We start from the raw sequence: 24153 nt of genomic DNA, 5'->3' as shown, positions 1-24153 counted from the left end.
TCTCCCAAATCCCTAGCCTCTGATTCTTGCCTGTGCCTTAAAGCTGCAGACTGGCTCTTACCTCCAGAGTTCGCCTTTGTGTGGAGTATTGCCTTTGTTCTCCACTCTGCTCTTTCCCAGCCCCCCCTCGCCCCCCGCCCAGCACAGGGGTTTGAGCTCACCTCGCTTGACCTGCCTGCACACCCATAACCTTCTTAAAACCACAAAGGAACATGTTGGAAGAGAGGAAGGTGACATTTCTTTATTTCTTAATTTAATTAAAAAATTTTTTTTGCCTTTTTTTCTGTGTAGTAGACATCTTATTAAATAAATCCCTAAAATCATACATGAATCCGTGGGTAATCAATTACGCAGCTTAGGTTAGCATCCCCTGGCCCCAGCCGCCTTCCCTTCTCTGACCCACCATATTTCCAGTCCCCTCCCCAGTGGGTAGCTTTCTGGGTGTCCCCAGATCTATTAAAAACTGTACAGATATTTGTACAAATAATTTGTTAATTATTGCTACATCTACTGCTATATTCAAAGGCCAGGGACCCTAAAAACTGGAGGATAGTTTGTAGACTGAGTAGAATTTACTTTTTATCCTCCGTATAATGCCTTTGACATACTTTAAGTCGCTGTAACAGGTTGGAGTAGGGAAGATTGATAAGGCAAGAGTTGGAGGTGGTTGGGTGGCAGAGTTGGGAAGGTGACCATTGGAATGGGAAAGAGACAATGTGAGAAGAGATTCCCAAGTGTCAGGTTGGATGGGAGTGTGCACAGGAAGCCTGCACTGTACGAGGCACCCCCGTCATCACCTGTGAATCCTCGGAAACTTTCACACTCCACACTAAGGTTTTTGTGTAAGGGGAAGTTCTTTTGGGTGGAGCATCGATAAAAGGTTTTAGCTGCCCATTGGGGCAATAAGTCTAATTAAATGTAAATGGTTTTATGACATAGATGTCATTCAGGAACTTACTTCTTTGCCTTAACATCATAACTTGGAGAGCTTTTTCAGGTAGATTCATACAGTTACTCACTTTTCATAACCATCATTATTGTGATAACATCAGTGAACATCTTTTTACATAAAACTGACTTTGCCAGGAGTATTTATGCAAACAGATCTTGTATGGAATTCATGGGTCAGATATTAATTTATTTTAAGTTTTGATTACTCCTACCCAACTGCTTTCTGAAAAAGCTCAATTTTCACTTAGCAGTGATGGAAGTGCCTCTTTATCTGTGCCCTCACTATCATTTGATTCTATCAGCCTTTTTTTTTTTCAGTCTGAGAATTGATATTTCATTGCATTTTAGCAATCGCGGGTGAACTTCTACTCTTCTCATGTTTAATTTTCATTTACATTTCTTATGAGAAATGCCTGTAGGTGCTCTGTGTCCTTTCTCCACTGGCCTCTTTATGGCTTCTCATTGATTTCTAGGTGTTCTATAAATATTATGAATATTAATTTGTTTTAGTTTCTAATATTTGTTCTCATCTATCAACTTTCATCTTTGGAATAAAGAAGTTTTACATTTTTACGTTTTTAAGTATGACATGGATTATGTGTTGTATGACTTCTGAGTATTTACAGCTTCTGAGCTTTATGCCTTACTTAGAAAACTTTCTTATTCCAAGATTGTGGAAATCCTCATCAATTCTTTTAAAAGTTATATTTGTTTCCTTTTTATTGGTATTTTAATCCATCAATAATTTATTTTTAGGTATGGAATGAAATATTGATTCATAACCACTGCTATCACATTGTTAAAAACCTCTCATATAAATCTATTTTTGGACTCCATTTTGTTCCTTTTAATCTCTGTTCTTTTGCAATATCATACTATTTTAATAATTGCAGTTTAACGTGTTTCAATATCTGTTAGACAAGGGCTCCTTTGTAGTTTTCCTTCTTCAAAATTCTTTTATGTGGTGTTTTAGGAAGAGTAACATTAATAAGCAGATGCTTATCACTGCTTCCTTTTTGTCTTCTTGGAAATCAGTGTCATATATTAAAAAGCAGCTCCTCTTCACAAAAATTCTTCTGATAAGCACTTGCTCTTGTGAGTGATTTGGTTCAGAAATGTTTTGTTCTTTCCCCTTTTGGGTAGACAAGGCAGGAAATAAAAACAGCTCATTTTCCTCCATAATCATTAAATTAATTCTCCACTACCAGTATGTTACTTTTTCATGTATTAAAACATGTTATTTAGTATAACATGGAGCTTCGGCCCTTAACCCTTTCATTTTTATTCTACCTGAAGTTCTGCCAAGCTTGATTGACTCAGCCCATAGGATCTATGAGAAGATTAAGTAAGAGGGTTGAAAAAAAACCAAGCTCAGTTAGGTTAGCCATAGCCAGAAAATATGGTGATGGCTTGTTACACTCAGAGAAGGCAAAAAACTTTGAAAAGTAAACTCTGAAATTCATAGAACATAGCAAACGGGGGCAATTTAGTGTGAGGGCAGGAAGAATACTTATGTGAACCCTCAATATTACGGGGTAATGAATTTTAAGTGATGTCAACAGTGTTAGTTTGTGGCAGCTAAGTTAATTGAATGGAAAAGTATTATGTTTTTGAAAAAGAGACATCCTTCTCTCTCATATAACAATTTGTATCGTACTAGAAAATGCTGCAAACCTGAACCAGTGAGAATTAGAGATGTACAAATGAGAACTGTATGTGATAATTAAAATACGCTGAAGTGCAGTATTTTCAGTAAAAAACAGGGTTTGAACCTAATATCCATATTGGGTGTTGTATATTTAAAATTAGAAAGTGATTCTAAACTCAGATCTTTTGACTTTGGTTTGCATCTGTATTATGTTGAAAATAGGCTAGTTTAGTTTTTATGAGGGTTTCAACTGAGAATATGTGGTTGGTGGTTTTAAATACACACACAACGTGCATATACATTTTACTTTCTATCTTTGTATCATCTACCTATCTATCTTTCATGACCAAATATTTGGAATCTTACCCGCATCCTGTTTCTTATTATCTGTTAATTTCTGAGGATTTATACTATAAGAAAACAATTTCCTGTTGAAGGACTGGTATTAATTTTTAGAGAGAGTAATTTTTGATAGGACTAGGATTGGTCCGTTCTTGCTTATTTGTCTGTTTGTACTATAAGAATCTGCACTCATTTCTCTTTGGATGACCCATAAAGTTCAGTGCAAGATTACCAATTTATTTAGCTATCTTGCCTAGCAAACAAGTTATCCACTAGAGGAGTAGGTATAGCTGCTATGATTTGTTCCATATGAATGATAAAAATCAGGATGCCTTCTTTTATGCAGAAAATTCTGCTTTACTATTATTGTGATGTGCCTGAAAACTGTATCTTCATGAGTGAAGCCACAGGTGTCTGTTATCTGGCAGTTTGTGAAGGGACATGGTTGCTGTTTCCAGATATTCAAACAGCTTCATTATGGAAGAGAGAATAAACTTGTTCTCTATGGCTCTAGACTAGCTGTAATAAATATTGGCCATGTGGAAGCAGAACTTTCAAATTACTGGTTGAATCAGCTGATGTGTTCCAAACAATGTTTGCTAGGGGCACCCTTGGTTAGAAATATAAGATGCTGTCTCTCAGCAGTATTGTAGAGGGGAAATATCCCTGCGTTGGGAATCTAAATTGCCACCTTCCAAGGAAGACTTCATCTCTTCTCTTAGCAAATTCCCTTTGCTTTGATCACGGTATACAGTTGGCCCTTTGTGTCTGCAGGTGCCATATCCACAGACTCAACCAACTGAATGTAAAGTATTTGGAAAAAAATTCCAGGGAGTGCCAAAAAGCAAAACTTGAATTGCTGTGCACTGGCAACCATTTACGTTGTATTAGGTACTGTAACAATTTAGAGATGATTTAAAGTATATGGGAGGATGTGCATAGGTTGTATGCAGGTACTATGCCATTTTATATAAGGGACTTGGGCGTCCTTGGATTTTGGTCCATGGATATGGAGGGAAGAGTGTGCCTAAGGCTGTGGGGACGTCTCTGAGTTTCTTTCCTCAGAGACGCGCACCTGCTCCCCTGCTTATGTCAGATCTTCCCTCAAGTGTCACTTCTCACCCAGAATTTCCTTGACACCTTTTAAAATTGCTGCCCTGTTCTCTGAAACATTTGCTGTCCCCTTTCCCTACTTTATTTTTCTCTGTAGCATGTATCTCCTACTTACTGTTTGTTAATTTGTCCTTTCTCCACCAGTATAAGAGCTCCATGATAGTGGGGACTTTTGTCTTTTTCTTTTTTTTTTTTTTTAACTGCTATATACTCAGCATGTAAAATAGGACTGGCATGCAGTGGCATGAAGTGCATATCATAGACTTGGCACAAAACAAATAATGAATGAAATTTTAAGAGAGCTATTTGGAGGAGAGTCCTTTTGCCCCCTTTTTGGAGTTTTTACATTTTCTTATTAATTTGCTATAACTCTTTATATTAACAATTTTAAACTTTTGGTTGATGTTGTAACTATTGTCTTTTACACCAAACGTTTTTGTCTTGCAGTTTTAAATTTAATCCTTTCCCTTACCTGAATTCCTGGGTTTCTGGAATCCTTAGAAGCCTTTTAGTAAATAACAGTAAAAATTATTTAAATATTCACTCGTATTTTCTTCTACTATATTTAGTGTCTTACTCTTCACATTTGAAAAAACATCTGAATAGAAATGATTTTCAAAAATTAAAAAAAAAATTTAAATTTCAAAAAATTTTATTGATGTTAAGGGGTGAAGAATAGACACAACTTCATTTTTTCTGAATGTCTATACAGTTGCTTCACAACCATTTACTAAATAATCCACTGTTCCGCTCCCAATTTGAAATGCCATATTTTCCTATATTAAATGTTCATATATCTTATGTAATGAAAGAAACCTGCTTTTTGTTCTATTTCATGGATATATTTATTCCCAGCTAAATAGCAATTTGAATATCTGTAGTTTATCCTGAGTTTTAAATATTTGTTCCTCCCATCCTTTTAATATGTTTTTACAGTTGAAAACAGGCATGATAATCCCTTTTCACTAACATTATGTTAATAGGTAATGTTTGTACCTTTAATATTATAATGTTCATTAATCAGGTATAAATCTATATGCTGTGAATAAAGTGACCTTTCCTTAAATTATTCCCTTATTTTTATATCACAGATATCATAAAAAGCCATCAATTATGTGATTTGCTTTATTGCAATAAGAAAACATAGTTCCGTTTTCTATATTTTAGCATTTGTGAGCATTATTTTCTTACCATCGGGTAGAATAGAATTTTATTTTCTTATTTAGGCAAAATGGGTTAATACTGATGTGTAATGGAAAATAGGTGAAGTGAATAAGCTGGGGTTTTGTTGTTGTTGTTGTTGTTTTGTTGTTTTTGTTTTTGACTTTCAGATCTAGCAGGTGGTTTTCTGTTGTTGCTGGTTTACGCATTTATTTTTGTCTGTCATGTGATTAATCATGCTTGCTGCATCTATGCTGTTTGACATTTGGCAAGTTACTGAAACTTTTTGAGCCTTAGTTTTCTTATCTATAAAATGGGGACAACCGTAGTATTTTATTTATCAAATTGCTGTTAGAATGAAGTGAAATAATTCATGTAAAGTGTTTAACCTAGCATTTGACATACAATAAATATTTAATGAATGTTATCCAGAATTAATATAACACGAGTAAATACTCTAGTTTGATTTAGGGGAAGAGCAGCACCTAGGATTAAAAATGACTTGAAATTATTCAGTCAAGTTGAAATAGAAAGGATGGAAACAATCTCCCTTATACCAGTGTCCTTTATCTGTGTGGAGAATGTTGTACCAGCATCATTAAAGTCTTTGTCCAGTGATAAAGAAGGTTTAATCTTTAGAGCAATTACGTATCATTTCACTCGGCAAAGTAGATCCTGAGACATCTTAGTGTGTATTGAGATGAGCATTTGAGATTATAGGAACGATTTTCTTTACTATGTATCAAGTTAATTATTCATGTGAGATGTTAAAAAGACAGTTGTTTTTCTCCGGTGAACACAGCATATTTGTGTTTCCAAGTTTATGGGGAATAATGTCACCAGAAGAAATGGGATAGTGTCCACCTTCCTGTCTTTCCTCGTTCACATCAGGCTCCAGTTGTAATGACCAGTTGATTCTAGAGCCTCCTGACTCCGACCGTGTCTTTCATCTGCAGACCCACTCTGAAGAGAGGCCCTTCCAGTGTGAGGAGTGTAAAGCTTTGTTCCGGACCCCATTTTCTTTGCAGAGACACCTGCTCATCCATAACAGTAAGTCACAGTCTGGGCAGTTGAGGACCAAAGGAGTTACCTCACACTGCGTTCTTAGAACCTTTGTGAATGTAGCCGTCATAGAAGCAGACCTGTAAGTAGTTATGTCATCTGCTTTTAAACTTAAAAAGGACTGATAACTGCCTTTCACCTTTTCTTCCTTTATCCTTGCTTTATTTTCCCACAGTAAGATTCATCATTTTATTTAATTTTTTCCCACTATTTCAAGATTGTGTATGAAAACATGTCATGTCAATAAAGTATCCTTGAAATTTGTTCTGAAACAGACATTTTTGTTTCCTTTTAAATGTAATGATTAAGGAAACAAATCTGACTCTTTAAAACATGCAGATATCTGGCATGACTTTATTAGCTCACAGACTTTTAAAACTGGGAAGGATCAGAGTTACTGTGTAATTTAACCTCTTAATTTGAGGGGAATTGAGAAAACTGAGACTCAGAGAAGCATAGTGACACACTCAGGGTTGCACAGCACTAGGGGTAGCCCCCATGCCTCTAATGGTCAGGTGCTTCTCCTGCTTACTACACTGCCTCTGAGTTCTTACTTCGTCTGGCAAGGGCATTTTTTTTTTTTTTTTTTTTGGGCAGGGGAAATAAGTTATTCACATAAATACAATGAAAGTCTGTCTAGTGGTTACACTCAGAGCTCCTTTTAGAATACTACAATTTATAGCTGTATTGCTGAAGGAGGTCACTTTATTTCAGAGAAGAAAGTGTTATGGCCAAGTGGGGTTTTAAAGTGGGTTCTGTGTTCAGATGTTGAAGTTACCAGAGATTTACTACATTACTGTATCTAAAATTAAATTAAAATGGTATAACATAGATAATATTTATATGCTTGCTTTTAATTCGAGTTGTTTTTTCAGTGGAACATCCTCTAACATGAAGTTTCTACTGCTGATTAAATTTTTAATATTTCTGAGGAGCACAGAGCAATTAATCAGTCTTGACATTTGATTGTACAGATAGGCTAGCATCTTGGAAGAGATTTTCTCTGGTCAAGTCAAAGTATTTGAAATACAACATAATAAAGATGTTGAAGTCTCTCTGTTTATCGAGTGGTAATGATTGTGATAAAATGCCTCTTTGCTTAGAAGAAAGACAGTGCTGTGATCTCAGCCATTCTCTGCTCGCCTTACAGCTCTGGAGAAGTTGTTAGCACTACTTTACATTTTCCTTATAAAGAACATCTGTGTATTTAAGAAATAAAATATGTCATGTAACAGCAGGAATTTCCATCCCATTTCACTATCATTTGATTGATAAAAATAACTATTATGAGATGAAGGGATTTTAGAACAGGGATTTAGACAAGGGAACCTCATTCATACCATTAAGACTTACGTGGCTAAACTTGATCTGATGCTCAGGGAATTTTTTTTTTTTTTTTTTTTTTGCACAGATGAAATTTTATTTTTAATAGCAGCAAGGAGTTTTTAATAGAAAGAATTGAATACTTTTGATTTCAGCTTATTGTTTGTCATCAACTTGAGACGTAGGATTGAAGTGACCAGGTGTAGACTGTGCTTGTGCGTTCTGTGTTTAATATAATGCTGATCACCACTTCAGTCAGAGACTTTATAAAGCTGCATCAAGATATTTAGCTAGGAAAGTCACCTTGGTAATGGAGTAAGTAAATGCCTTACTTAAGGTAAACATCAGTTAAGGCTAGTGAGCTAAAAGGATGGCAAAACCAAAGTGGTGCAAATGGAAAGGACAGAGAGTAGGTCTTGTCTTATACAATATAGAAACAAAAACCTTTTTAATTTCAAAACATGAAGTTTGTTTTAGAGACTTAACATCAGCATTCTCGCTCAAAATATGAAGAATAAGATGTCATAATTATTTTGGAAATCATTTTTATTATCTAATCCACTGAAAACCAAAAGGTAAGTTAGTAGCTAGCTTCTTGGCTTTAAGAAAGGGGAAAATCCTGGTAAATTTAAGGTAAAGAAATCTGATAAAAATCAGGTAAAATCTAGTATCAGAATTTTAAAATTCTGATAAAAGTTAAAACAAAGAAATCTGGAAATTAAAATATGGAAGAAGAACGGCATGGACTCCCTTGGTATAGCTTGATGAGATTTCTGTACAAGAACCAATATTTTGATTCACCTGATGATTTAATGGAAATACATTGATAGGAGCAGTCTTAGAGTATTTTTTTTTCCAGTGCTTGAATAGATTTGGTATTACTAGCATTTACAATCTTTTATCAATTGTCCTTTTACTCTCACTGGGTATATATTTTATACAAATAAAATTTTAAATAAATCTGAAAAGATACATAAAGCAAACCAGGTGACAACAGTAACACCCTGCAACAAACATGCACAAAGGCTGCACGTAAACACAGCTCTCAGAATCGACACAGTTCCTGCCCTGTTTGGGGGTGACTTTGTTTCAAGCGTCAAATTTCAACAACTCAACAACTTCCTTAGAGACTTTAAGAGACTTTAAATTAAAAGCTATACTTCTGTTTGAAAAGACAAAGGGAGGGTAATTTGCCTTTGCCTTTTTTGTTCTTTCTCGTTGTCCTTCCTTCCTTAAAATTGGTATGGAGAAATAATAAGATCTTCACATTTTTAAATTCATACTAGTGAAAACGGAGGGAAGTTAGAAGAGCTTGGTTGAAATTGAGGTGTTCTCTTATTCAGACGTAGGAAGTTATCTGCAGATTTTGTCTCATAGTGGGTATAATATGTGAATCTGTGCTATTGCAATTTTTCTCTAGAAAGAGGAAATATCTGCAAATACTAGTCTATCTTTATACAGACTACATGTGTGTTACAACTTCCTAGGAGATAATCACTATTTTCTAATTGTGCACATTGTTAGCTTAAAATGTATTTAAAATGGACCACTAAACTTTAGACATAGCACGATATGAAAGTTTTAAAAATATCATAAACTCCTTAAACACAGCTTCTGGAGTTCCTTTCCTGCAAGCATAAGCTGTTGAACAAGAAGAGGAAAACTTTCCCAGGTCCCCAGGGGATCTAGGGTAGAAAAGGGTAATAGCACTCTGGATCCCTCTGCCCCAATCCAGATTCCTCTCTGAAAGGCAACTCCCACACTGTCTGAGAGCCTGGAAGTTGAACCCCTTCTCCAGCCATTTCACAGCAGACCAAGGACTGATTGGAGAGCCTCCAGTCCGAGGTCCTGAGATAGTGCTGAGGAAGGAAGGCGTATTGTAGGCTGCTCCTGTCCCGGGATGAAGGGCCCACTCTGACATATGCCTTCAGGGGCATCCCTCCAGCTTGCTGCCTGTGACCCAGTTCTGCTTGTGTCCCTGAAGGCCGGGGAGAGAGTGGGGGGTTTGAAGGGAGTTTAGGAGAGACCCCAAAGGCAGCTCACTCTGCTGGACAGAAGCCTTTTGTCACAAGTATCTACTTACCACAAATCCAAACCCCTGCCCTAGAAATACGTACTTTTAAAGAAAGTTCATGGTACCTTTAGAAAAGTAGCTAATTCAATCCTCACATTTTCCAGCTAAGGACACTGAGGGTCTAAGATGGTTAGAAGACTCCCCCACCTCCTTGCCTTCACACAGAGAATTAGCAAATATGGAACTGAAAATGTGTTGGAAAAATGACCTTTAATGGTTATGATAAATTGAGCTGTGAACACGCTAACTACTTTTTGGAGAAAACAACACTGAATCTGGTACTCATGAGGGGGTTTAATAGCACCCTGCTGTGTGTCTGTGTTTCTCTTATTTGACTTTTTCATTTCTAAGGTGAGAGGACTTTCAAGTGTCATCACTGTGATGCTACCTTTAAAAGGAAGGATACCTTAAATGTTCATGTCCAGGTGGTCCATGAAAGACACAAGAAGTACAGATGTGAGCTGTGTAATAAAGCGTTTGTTACACCTTCAGTGCTTAGAAGTCACAAGAAGGTAAGTAGAAACCTTCCTCGAATTTGACTGGATTACATATTTAATGTCAACAGGCATGTATGTTAATTAGCATGTGATAATCAATTTTATCAAAATATTTACTCAAAATGACAAATAAGGAACGCATGATTGATACATTCAGCAAATGTCTGTTTTCTTCATTTTACCAGAAGAGTCATATTTATCATATAAAAGCAGACCTAGATCTGGGTCTGGACTCCACATGGTCCGAAGCTATGCCTATAGATGGGTCATACAAAGTACCTGATGGGAGCTTCTCGATTTTTACACATTTTTTTGTTAACATAGGTTTCTTTTGAAAGATATTGAGTAGAGCTTGAATAGTTTTATTTTTCAAAGCTAGTTCTGATATTTATTGACAGGTTGTTAGACTGAGCTCTTGTAGGAGCCGAGTGGTCCTTCTTCATCTTGCATGAACCTAGGGAAACCTAGAACCTAGAACCTAGGGAAGTTCCTGCCCAGCTCAAATACAATGATGTTCTTACTGATGGTGATTTGGAGATTATCTTATTTATGTTATGCTAATTGGCTCAAGCAAATCAACAGTTTATTTTTATTTGTTGATTAAATACATTTTAAGTGTATCTTTAAAATAGAAAAATTGATATTATAAGAAAAGCAATTTAAAGTTTTAACATTGACCTTAGAAATGAGTGTGAAGTGTGGTAGTTTTCTGCTGCTCGGTGTGCCCCGTAAGTATTCAATGTGAAGTGACTCCCATGTCATGATTTTAATTTTGGTACCTGTCCTTAATACAGCTGTTTCAAAGGGACTGAGAAGAGTAAATTTCTTTTCCTGTATCTTTAATGCTCAGTAATAGTGATATGGTCTTCTCTTTTCAAATCTCTGAATAGTTTAGTCTTTCAACTTTCTTTTCTTGGATTACTTTTTTGCATGAATTTAGTACGCTTTTGTTGCATTTTAATCACTGAGTGAAAAGTATAGTGTGTTTTCAAGAGAGATACATTTATTTGTCTGCAATAACAGATTGTCATAGACTACATTCTGGAGTATATTGTTCATTTTTGTCTCATTCATTTACCCAATATCATTTTCACAGTGATCTGTTTCCATGCTTTCTTATCCAAATTTAAGAAATTTTAGTATTATACTTTCAGTGTTTTTTAATATCAACTAATCAAATTCTGTACCTAATAATAAGATATGTTTTTGAGTTAAGCCAAAAGGAACACTTTTATTTTTTTCATTAATGTTGCCTTAATGCCTTTTATTTTGAACCTTATACCACTGAAGGGTAAGCAACGGAGGTCTTGTAAGCAAACGATGAAATATTTATGTAGCAGCAAGAAATGCTGTGGGTTTTATAAAGATATTACAAATAAATTGGAAGTTGGCTGTTTGGAATAATCCAGTGTTGTAATAATAGATGTGTACAATTTCTAAACAACCTTACATTAATCAAGAAAGAATTGCCATATTTTGTCCCTTCTGTCAGGGAAGAAGAACACAGGTCTGTTATACGTTAAAAATGTTACACCATTTCCTTTAAATTGAACCATAATGTGGACCATGGGAGTAGCAGCTCTTGCTGAGGTATAAAGAATGTATAGCTGTTTTGTGTAAGGACTTGTAGTGAAAATGGAAAGTTAAGTGCCTGCCAAATGTAGAATCAAGGAAATGTCTGTTGTAGACAGTGTCATTGGCTAAGGTGGACACTGATTAGACTGTATTCCTCACACTTGAGTTAATATAAATCATTTCCAAGGGGAAAACAATCTAAAGGACACTGATGTTGGGTAAGGTATTTCGTTTGTAACTCTTTTAAAAATTACAAATGTGATAGTGAATATCCAAATACAGATGATCATTCAAATATGGAAATTTACAAGTTAAGTATCAACCAATAAGACTATGAAGCCAATTATATTAAAGTTAACAATTAGTTTAATATGGAGGCTGAGAATGTTTTGCTGAGTTTGTGGTTCTTTGAGGTTGTCAGGTGGGGACATCGTTGTCCCATCCCTTTTTCTCTGTCCCAGCCAGTGTGTCTTCTCCTTCTGGAACCCATAATTTTTTAAAAACCTTTCCTATTCTTTTTACAGTAGCTCATGGAAATTCAAATGATATTACTTGCCAGTAATTTTCTTAAAAGCAAATGCAAACACAGGCCCTGGAAGCTCTGGTTTGTGGTGAAGATGGTAACCCAGATGATTCACTATATGCTTTTATTAATATTTAAGTTAAAGTTAAAATAAAATAAATTCTAAAAACAGTGAGAGAGAATGTGCAGATGTCTGAAGTCCTTGCCTCCTTCTCCCAACTTTTCCCTTCTCCTGAGTTTGAAAAACAATGGGACTTGAAAAATAGCTCTGACCTCGCGTTTATTGGAATGACCCATTTTGATGTTGGTAGAAACACTGGCCTCCTGATGAGATTGTGAGACAAGTTTAAAACCCTCCATCTGCCTCCTCTTTTTGGAGAGGTCACTCTTTTTTCTTTGAACTCGAACATTTTGTCGAAACTGGCTTGTGATGATACTCATTCACCTTTCCTCGTGTGGTTGTTTGATGCCCAGATTAAAGGTATGTTGAGGGCAGGAATGTTCTTTCAAATTGACTGTTCAATTAGCACCTGCTGATTTCAAAGATCAAGTCAGATTTCTATTCCTTTGTACTTTGCAGTAAACTCAATCCAGTCAGACAAACATAATGCAAGTAACAGATTACTTTATTGAGATTAATTCTGTCCTCAAGCGTTAAATACACACAAAGAATGTGAAAAAAGCTCCCAAGAAATTGTTTCTTGGCAGCAGTCAAGGGCAGCTGCAGCCCCATTTTGATTATGTGGTTTTGCTAGCATATACCGGTTTTGTATAACTTAATCATTTTTAGATGGGGACTCCATAAACGCTTAAAAAGTAAACTGCAGAATTATTTTCAGATTAACACTAATGCATGATTCTAAGAGGTTTTTTTGAGCCAGTGGGAATATCCACAATAAATTGTTTAAAATCTCATTGTGATATTAAATCATTTTAAACAAATGTAATCCTGGAAAAAAAAGGATTTACTGTTGTCAGAGGCACTTAATCATTTGTACCTAATTCTTTATATTTATCCTCAACCCTTTTTTTTTTTCCTTTCCATTTAGACACACACAGGAGAAAAGGAGAAAATCTGCCCATATTGTGGCCAGAAGTTTGCCAGCAGTGGTACACTGCGAGTTCATATCCGCAGCCATACAGGTATGTAGATTGTAATTGGTGATAAAAACATTATAGAGAAATCAGATTCCTCCAGGATAATGAATATTGCAGTTTTACAAAATGACTCCCAGGTTAAGAATTCATCCTGGCTCTTTTCTCTCCTTAAACAATTTACAGAATCCAGTTCTTTATTCTAGAAAAATCTTGAATAAGGATACTTTCCCAAAATGAAATATCTGAGGTGGAAACTGATTAATGTCTGGTTGTGATATGTGTGCTTTACTTTACATACTGTTTCAGTGGGTGGAACAGGGAGTAACAGTTTTATAGAAGGCTATGGGCTTGCCCCTCCCTTATCTCGCATCAAGTGTAGCCTTTACAAATTTTAAAAAGTCTTTGGAATGTGGCTTGGATGCTATAAGATTTTATTGGCTGTAAGTGTGCTGTGGCCATAATAATGTTTTATGCCACAGATTGCTTCCCAAAGGGTTTTTTTCATTTCTTACGACTTCCTGTGTAATTTCTCCCATGAAAGAGGGCTGTGCCCTAGTGAAGGGTGAATGAACAACTAAACATTCTCCTTAAGAACCTTGTCTGGGTGTTATCTGTCATGTAGAGAAGTACTTGCAAAGACTGGAGAGAATACTCTTTCATTTTGGTGGCCAGGTTAGTTTATATGTATCTAAAGCGGTTCTCAGTGGCTGGCCTGTGTGTGGTACCCTGTGTAACTGGTAACACTGCTGAAGCTTTTTATTCAAGAGCCATGGTATTTAACTTTCCTTACCATGGTGCCACCAGCATCTAGGACAGCGTCTAGTACAGAAACTGTTTTGTGACTGAAAAAATGTTAGTTTAAGCAGGTCAGAGAATCAATACTGTAATTATTACACATAAGTGGAGAAGAAGGACAGCCATGCAGCATAATTTCTCATTTTGGAAATTTTCTGGCAAAAGCTAAAAGACATAGGTCAGCTTAGTATTTATCATCTTAGAATAGCCTCTTTCATACTTTCATAGGAAACAGATAATCAAAAAGATCAAGCATTATATGTGATGGCTGTGGAATAATGGGCGCCCTAAAGAAAGAAAGGAGGTCTTCTTACTTAGAAGTATCTAGAGAAAGTGAGGTTTTCAGGACAAAGTCCAATATGTGCAGCAGAAGCAGAGAACAACAAAAAGAAAAGTAGAAGCAGAAGGAAAAGGGCAGCAGAGAGCCGTGTGGAGGGAGGACAGGTGGACTTAAAGGAGTGCTGGGGCTGCTCGCACCCTGTCCCGGGTGTACAGAAGAAGCAGGTAAATGATGAAGAGAGAGGAGAGAGCGCTCCCAAGCCCGGGGCCAGCCCCTGCAACCCGACAGCATAGGCTTTGGCGTCATCGGGCACCACCCTCTTCTATGTACCGGGGTCGTGTGGACTTGTGATGGGCACGGGCACGGGCGAGAGTGAAATCAGCATCCTTCCGTTCTGGATCAGGAGATGTCTTTGTGCCACCCTGAAAGCATCACTTACGATTTGCTCGGTAGATTTTAGGTCTGCATGTGTGTGCTTGTGCATGTAATCTGTGTATGGAAGGAGGGCAAGCGGGAAATGGGGAAAATGTATTATTTCTATATATCGTAGCAGTACATTTATAATAATGCCCTGAGACATCATCATGTAATTGAATTATGGTTGTTAGAGTGTGTTTTTAAAAGGCAGTGATTATTGTTCAGAATGTATTAAAATATGTATTTCAGCATAGAAAAGATGAATCGATCATAGAACCCTTGAGTATTCAAAATAATTCTATCCTTGCGAATTGTGTGCCTACATTTTATTTTACTTGTCAGAAGGATGGGCAGTAGAGAATAATGTACTTAAACTAGTAATTTCTCTTAAATTTTTTATTAAGATTATCCTCTACAAAGTTACAATAAGATTTTTGACCTCCAAGAATTCTCTGACAAAAATATTAAATATATGTAGTGTTTATTGTTGTCATATATTATGTTCTATATTATGTATAATCTAAACAATATTTTAAAATTTGAGTCATTTTATGTATGATCTGGCTATTCACTGTGTGCATGAATCTGCACAAAATGTCATACAGATTCTGGCCTATTGGTTTCTGATCAAGGAAACTTACCACCTAAATTCAAACATGGCTGAGGCCTAGGCGGCCAACACATATATTTAAATAAAATAAAAATATAAAGGTGGCCTATGTGTATGTGTATGCCCACACAAGTAATTGTATAATTAATTATAATTGTTATTTGCTTATAACTAGATTTTTCTGTTTAAAATCAGACTCATTTTCACATTTTACAATTCTTCTTTAAGTTATTTTGATGTGAAGCCTATGTTTCTTTGTGACGATTGCCTGGAAACATAGCTGTGGTTGTATTTGGAGTGGTGGGTGCCAGCCAATGTCAGTGACAGCAGAGACCCGGCTGCTTGCTGGCATCTGGGCTTCCTGGCATGGATTTCTTTTCCAGCATGGGCAGATGTTGCATTTGCTTTCTTTTATTTGCTTTGTCCTGTCCTCCAAATCATGCACATTCATTTACCCTTCCAAGCTGGAACTTGGCTCAGTGACCACATGGGTTTATGTAGGTTTTTTTCTACTATGATGGTAGAGTTCTCCTTATTTTGAGTTCTATCAATTTATTTTTTTCTCTCTATTATGTTTTCTTATGAAATCATGTGATTTTATTCAGCTCAGATTCCCCACACTAGGTTTAGCTATTTATGTTTGTGCTATAACATAACATAGGTAAGGTGTTCACAGCCTGCTCTGAGAAAGCGTTTAGTCACATAGTCTCAGGGAGCCCGTAATGAAATGAGGACCGTGAGCGACGGTGGGGTGGGACGGTCAGAACAGACAGCCTCCGAGGAACAGGGATGTCTGGATCATCGGTGCTCACATTTTGGCCTCAACACTCCATTTCATCTTACAAATAATTGACAACCCTTAGAAGCTTTGGTTTATGTGGGTTATATCTGTAGCTGTTTACTATATTAGAGATTAAAGCTGAGAACATTTAACAATGTGTTAATTTGTTTAAAATAACAATAATAAACCCATTACATGTTAACATGGACACTGTATTTTTACAGAAAATAACTCCACTTCCTAATCAGAAATAATTTAGTGAGAAGGGAGACACTGTTTTTACATTTCTGAAACTCTCTCTAATGTTTGAGTTAAGAGGGACGGCTGGGTTCTCCTATCTGTTCCTTCATTCATTTTGCTGCAGTATGTTCTTTTGGTTGCAGGATTTGCAGAAAATCTGGCCCTAAGCAGATATGTAGTTAGAAAAGAATTCTTAAATAGCCTTTACAAATAATTCTGGGTATTACTTGTCACTACGGTAAAACTCAAAAAGTGGTAGGTTTTTTTAAAGGCTTTTGTGTGGAACCTAGATCATCTCAGTGAACTTCCGCTATTCTGTTACATTAAAATCCACTGGTGTGTCTTGCACTTTGAATGATCTTTTACCCATGCGTGATTCTGTAACATGATGCACAGATCACTTGGAAAATACTGGCTCACTGAGTTACACACTTCCTCCACGTGTGTTAATGTCATCACTGGTCTCACTGGGCAACTCTGAGTTTTAAGAAGCCTTCGAGCACATGGTAGCACATACAGATTTTCCTAAATTCTAAATTTTGCATTGACTGCTCTAATTCTCGTGTTTGGTAAGAAGTACTTTCCTTCTTTCCTTTCTTTCTTTTGAAATGACAGGCTTCTCTAATTTTCAAAAAACAATTGTTCACCAAAGACCCAAGTGTGAATAACCATAATTTGTCCGTCATTACATTTCAAGTCAAAATGGTGTTCCATGAAATAAGCTCCTAGTTCAGCTCACAACTCAGTCACACAAGTGCTTTTCCTTGAGGCAACTTTCATATATCAATATTTATGGCAAGTACTTAGTTCCCATTTTATCACAGGGAATATTAAAACTATGGTACTCAAAAATTAGGGTTTTATAAAATTAATAATTTTTACAAAACTGGCATTATTTCTATTGTGAGTGTGGCAGTGAAGATACAGTGACTACTAGCACCATCAGAGGCCACTGTCCTGATCTGTACGAAGGCCCAGCAGTTTTACCCATTGTTACTTTTGTACCATTAGTGCAAAGTCAACGTGGTGAAAAAGGTAAATAGCATAATAGTATTATGGCAAAACTAGTTTTGACCTTGAAGAGCTTGTGTAAGAATCTTGGGGATCCCCAGGAGTACACAGACAATGTTTTGGGAGGTAATGCTCTAGATGGACCCCTAGCCAATGATAAATGCCCAAAGGGATAAGAGTGTGAGTAGGTGTGTGTGTATATCTGTGTGTTGGGCGGTGATTGGGGGTGGGTGTTTATGTGTGTGTATGTGTGTCTTGGGGCCAGGTGAGGTAGACGAGGCAGAGAAGAGTGTGTTGCCCATGAAGGTAAGGACCCAGCTGACAGAGGCCATCCTGTTTAACTGGCACCATTGCTGTCATCTGATTGCTCAGACTGGTTTCGTGCTGTTACTTTGTCTTGATAAATTCTTATGTTTCTGCTGCTGTTGCTCCTGAAACATGCTAGTGCCCATTGTCATTGCCTGTGCCCGACTCTGGATTTTAAAAGTAGGAGGTGTGCCAAAGCTGCACCTCTATAGGTACTGTTTGCTTTTGGCTTGATACGTTTGCGATTGTAAACAGAGGAACATTTAAGGCTTTCTAAACTTGGGCATATTTGTAGGTAGATTGTAGACTTTCTTTACCTTTTAAATTTGCCTGCAGATTCCAAAAGGTAGAACCTCAAAGATTATCCTATCAGTAAGATATTTACTGATATTTGAAATTTTTTTAGTTAGGATTCAGAGAAGTCTGAGTTATAATGAGATTGCATCCCTTTCCCCACCTAGAGAGTTGCCCTGCTTAGTAGAAGCAAGTCCCAGTGTGTTTCCAGCACTACCTTCCTCTGCTGTGGGAGTCTGTTTTGCATCCTGGAAAGAGTGGCGCTTCAGAGACAACTGACTTGAATTCAAATCCTGGCCTCTACCACTTACTAGCTGTGCACTTTTGCACAAACTGCCTAACCTCTCAGAACCCATTTTATCTCATAGGTCCTTTTTGTGAAGAATAAATTGAATAATGTCTGTAAAGTACTTAGTGCTGGTTTGTAGCAGATGGTCAGTTAATTTTCTTAAGTATGATCTCTGAAAGTCTTCTGTAATATTGCCACTGAAGACTACTTTTCCAAAGTCAAATGAATTGTGTTCATTAACGTTGGGTGGCAAGGCTTTATTGAATGATTTGATTTCTGATATTGTCTTTTTCTCCTTTTCTTTAGTTTCCTTTCTTATGGGATATCATACTGGGAATTTTATGTTCAGTATCCTTCCTTTTCTCTCTTTCATCAAGATCTTAAACTATTGAGTATGCTAGAACTTTAATAACTTAGTGTATAAAAATGATCTGGATTGACTATTGCTAAAGAGCTAATTTAATATCATGGTGTCTGACATAATCATGGGATTTTCTTAATGATTATCATCTTTGGAAATACATGCTTTAGATGGGTATGTTCCTAATTAACTGAGCCTTTGTTTTTAATAACTATTTAAAGGAGAACTCAGCTGGGAAAATTGTTTGGTGGTATTTTATTTATGTTTGCCTCACTAATTTCTTTCTTGAAATTAAGCCATAATGACCTCCAAAATAATCTTTCATACATTTAATTGATCTTGTCACATCAAAACTTGTCCTCAGCTTTTTAAATTATTACTACCCTCTTTATTAAGCATAAACATAAAAGATGCTTGATTTCTAAGTCAAATAAGAGATTATAAGCAATCAAGTTTGTTTTTAAAATATTGACCTATTTCTTGAAGAACTGTTTATAAATAGCAAAAAATTGGAAATAGAGTGTGCATATCCAACATTGAGGAGCATGGTTCAATAAATTATGATATATCTATAAATTGGGATATTATATGGACAATAAAAATGATTGTATAAATATATATTAGTTAACATAAAATGAGAAAGATTATTTACAAAACAAAATGGCATATTTTTGTTAAGGATAAAATATTGTTATTTTAACATCTTAAAGGTTAAATGCTAAATTATTAACTATGGTTATTCCTTTGTATTTTATATTTGGATAGTTTGAATTTTATTCATGATTTTCTGTGTTTTCTAATTTTTCTATAATAATATTTTCTTGAAAAAAGATATTTAAAGTATATTCATCTTATGATTATGCAGGTAACTGTTATAATTAGAACATTCATGCTAAAAATTATTTAGGTGTGACATGTCTCTGCATCTTATTCTCAAATGGGCCAGCAAAAAGAAGTACCTATAAAAATATATGTTAAAAAGAGAGAAATGAGAATGAGAAAGCAAATATGGTAATATTAAACCTTAGAGTATATCAGGTTCATTGTACTGTTTTTCTAATTTTCCTTCCTGTTTTAAAATTTTCATAATTTTTATAAGTAAAAGTGGGAGTGTTTTATTCCAGTGAGAACAATGGAGTGGACACAGATGCCAACTCAGTGCAGCTGAGACCTGTTTCCTGAACATCCAGCATCACAGCTCACATCTTGTTCACATCTCCCTCAGAGCCTGGTTCTTTCAATAGGAAGACTTATGTTCTTTAAATATAAACAGACTCGTGTTGTCTTGTTTTGTCTTTGCTTACAGTTACACTGCTCAGAAAAAAGCTCAGATTCTTCTGAAGAAGCAGAATATCATTACTTCATGCTTAGTAATTTTGAAAAAGGAATTCCATGAAATTTCCAATTCTCATGAATTATTCAAAAGTTTTTTCCCACAATACATTGGAAAGCATATGTATTCTTTATAAAAGAAGATGTAAAGAGATTTCCCCACCCACTTCTGCCCCCTACACAAGTGTAGCATCCCCTACTATCAGTATTCCCAACCAGAGTGGTATGTTTGTTACAATTGATGAACCTGCACTGACACATTATAATCACCCAAAGTCCATAGTTTGCATTATGATTCGCTGTTGGTGTGGACATTCTGTGGGTCTGGACACATGTGTAAGGACATGTATCCACCATTATGATATCATCCACAGTATTTTCACTGCCCTAAATATCCACTGTGCTTTGTCTATTCATCCCCCAATTCTCAGCTCCTGGTGACTGCTGATAATTTTACTGTCTCCATAAGTTTTTGTTGTCCAGAATGTCATATAGCTGGGCAGATAACTTCTTTCATTTCTTGGAAATGATTATTAATTGATAGTGGAGCCTTTCAGTGAGGTGTATGGACACTTGAATGCATTGCAATGTGATGAGATTTTTATAGAGGTAACGGTCTTTTCATTGTTTTCCCACTACGTTGAAGGAGTCAAGTTCTCTTTGTTTTTATAGTATTCAAACTGTCCATCAGTATTTGGGGAAACCAATCCTCTTTTTTGTGACATCAAAACGCACTAAGTTTTATGAGGAGGAAATATGACTTCAGTTTATGTTTTTGCCAGTTTGCCGATTGGTATCTTTCATCATTTCCTATCTGATACAGTAACATTAAAGGCAGTTTCCTTTATATTAGTTTTCTTAGAACAGGTTTTATTTTATTGACTCATGACTAATGGTCATTCTATAAGACAATGATCACCTTGCTCTTGTCTTTTAGTTCTGGGAGGTATCTTAGTATTTATATCTCTGTTTCTTTTGTTGTTGTTGTTAAGAGTGTTTAAAAACTACATTTTAAAAATCTCTCCAATTCTTTCACGTTTTAATTGACTTTTTCCTTTACTATTTTACATAACCAACCAGTTGTATCTTTGCTTCACAATCTTTGTTCTCTGTCTGCTGCCTCTCCCTTCTCCATTTCCTCCATTCCCACTGTCACCATTTTGTACTGCTAGGGTGAAGCATGACAGAACTTTTCCATTAACTTTGAAAATGTTATTTTTCACAAACCTTGTATCCACCTTCTAGAGTCCACTCATTCTTCATAATTAGGCGATTAGAATAAGGGCATGCATGGCAGGTGTGCACATTGGGTAGATTATTAAAACATAATAGTCTTCATTTTTAGGCTAGAAAATAATTTCAGGAGATTTCTAGTTCAAGCCTTTAATTGAACTAATGCCCAGCAAAATACAATGATTTGCTAAGGTTACATAATTTATATGTGGTTCATCTAGAACTAAACTAAGGCTTTAGCCTAGCATGGTGCAAACATGCTGTAAAGTGACCCGTTGCTGCCAACATTGCTGTGTGTCTTGTTTTTGTTTTTCCTACATGTATTTAATCACAGGTACTCATACTCCCTTGATATATGGTCTAACCCTCTATCCCCAGTGTCGTCATCATCATCTTTTTATCACCTTTAGCAGCAGCGTTAGATCGTCTCTGGAACATAGATGAGGATTTGCTGTCAAAGACAGCTGGTTTGGGGTGAGCCAGGATGCATGGACTGTGTGTTGCCAGCATCGTTAGTGAAGGTGAATGTTTAGGTCTGCCGGGCGGGCAGTTCTGTAATTTATCATCCTGTTTCCTATGCTAGAATGACAGAGATGGCACTCTGTGGGTCAGCTGAAATAGTAGAGCACATTCTCCTGTTGGTTTATAGCTTCTTAGGGTCAGCAAAAGCTGGGGTTAATTCCACAAGGGAATCCACGGACTGTGACAGGAATTCCATCAGTTGTTCATAAATTATAAGAGAAATTCTAGGAACAGCTTTTGGGGCTTTAAAGCTCTGGGCCAGAAGGTTAATTACTTGCCTACAGTCCCAACCAACTTTCCGTGCTAATAGATACCGGCTGTGTTGGCCCTTCTGTTCTGGGCTTGCTTGCACACTGTTATTTGAGTGTAGTCATAAATCACTGTCTTGGGAAATATTTAATTTTTTGGTAACTACCTGTGATCATCTTAGAAATAAAGAATTGGTATCTTATGATTTGATGAAACTTGGATTTTAGCCTCTGTTTTTTTTTCTTCTCTACTAGTTTTTCTAAAAGAATTTTTTCATTCTTTGTAGAATATTTGTCCATAGTTATAAAAACAGCAGCTGTGAATAAGATAATAATGACAATTACTCATAAACAAAAATAAATAGTCAAAGTTATTACCAACACACATGAAAATGTAAACATGTCTTTTCATATTTTATAATTAGATTACCTCTGTATATTGAGAGGGAATTTATTTTGCTATATTTGTTTTCTAAGTGGTTATTTACTAACATTAAGTCAAATCAAATATTCTTTTACCTACAAGTAATCTAAGAGTTAACAGAATAGTTGAGTGTAGAATCTGCACAGAAATAAAAGATTTTACCCCCAACACACTTCAGAGATTGAGATTGAGAGCTTATTAATCATAGGTTAGGTCTTGAACTGTATAATTCTTATTTTCTCAGTGTGATTTTCACACTTCAGATAATTTCTGATCAACCACATCAGTGGAATATGCCATTTTTCCTCTTTATTCCTGCATCCAGTCCCCCCCAGTTGATTTTGGCTAGTAATGAGCATATGTAGCAACTTAGAGAAACACTCATTTTGACTTTCATTGGCAATATGATTGTCTGTTTTTTACTTTTTTTCAAAAATATCACAAGCCTTAGTTTTTTAATGCAAAAAGTAAAATGTTTATGTCAAGATTAGTCACAAGCTGGGGTATGAGGCAGAGGAAAGAGTGAGGGAGTGACATCTGTCTTGGAATCTAGTGTGATGAATGATATCAAGTGAATTAATAATATAGTCACAGAGACTCTGATAAGATGGATCATTTAAAGTGTACCATCCTTTATGTAACTCTATTTCTATTACTTCTTTAGTTTTTGATCTGTGGGGATCCTCAGAAACAGAAGTGGCCTATGCAACAGTTTTCACTGTTGAAACTATTTCTATTTCTATAAATTATCAGCTGATGGTATCAGTTGCTACCTCTATTAAATCTAGAACACAGCATTTTCCTTTAGTTTAGAAAACTAAAGGAGATCTGACTTCCTCTGATACGTGCTCTCTCCGACCGTCGCTACCATTCCCCATCCCCTGGCAAGAACAGCTTCTCTCTGAGCTACTTTCCTGGAACTCTGAATCGTGCCTCAGGGCTGGGGAAGGTTTCAATAGCCTCTCTAGGTTTTGAATCAAGAGAATAATTTTCTGGGTTTCTTGCTGCTCAAAGTTATATACTCTTGATTCTTCCTTGCCAGCACCGTGGTCAGGAAAACCCCTCTGTGCTCCGGCACCTAAGGTTTAACTGCTTCATCATTCCCCGCCGACTGTTCACAGACTATGCTCGTAAATACTGGGCTAAATAAAACTTCTGGTAGAAATTCCTAAACATGGAAAACTGCTGGTGGAAAAGATTAATGATATTCCCACCAAAGTCTGACTCCCTAACAACAAAACCGAATCATTAATGACCTGACTTCAACTTACCGACCTTACTGCAAAGTGTCTCTTCCCATCGCAGTGTGGAGAACTCAGGTAGGAGATTTTCTTTCTTGGTCAGAACCTTTAAAACTTTCTCGGTGTCTAGATTGTTCCAGTGTTTCTCCTGCTTGTGAAACAATCCACTTTGCTCTGTCAGTGCTCACATCAAGGACCTCAGGAAGGTGCCTTCCTCTCTTCAGACAAATCACATTTAATGGGGAGGGGGGGTCATTTATACACCTGGTTGGCCAGAGCCAGGGCATCCTGGATAGGAAACCTCTACCTTTCTCTTCCTAGCTTGTTATAGTTTAAAAATATTCAGTACCTCTTGTCCTCTTTTATTCTGCATCTCACATCCTATTTTATTTGCATCAGTAA

General features: G+C 36.3%; 1 protein-coding gene across 3 annotated transcripts in view; it reads left to right on the top strand.

The window, feature by feature from the left end:
* The window catches only part of PRDM5 (PR/SET domain 5), a 158065-nt gene that overhangs the window by 87448 nt on the left and 46464 nt on the right, over positions 1-24153 (top strand). For all 3 annotated transcript variants that reach the window (XM_032462630.1, XM_032462637.1, XM_032462644.1), the window contains 3 exons: positions 6172-6265; positions 10026-10186; positions 13319-13412. In XM_032462630.1, coding sequence (XP_032318521.1) covers positions 6172-6265; positions 10026-10186; positions 13319-13412 — 349 coding nt within the window. The remainder of the gene's footprint in view (positions 1-6171; positions 6266-10025; positions 10187-13318; positions 13413-24153) is intronic.

Source organism: Camelus ferus, chromosome 2 (genome assembly GCF_009834535.1).
Source record: "Camelus ferus isolate YT-003-E chromosome 2, BCGSAC_Cfer_1.0, whole genome shotgun sequence".
In the NCBI taxonomy this organism is placed as follows: Eukaryota; Metazoa; Chordata; class Mammalia; order Artiodactyla; family Camelidae; genus Camelus; species Camelus ferus.
This window is presented reverse-complemented; position numbering and strand designations above follow the sequence as displayed.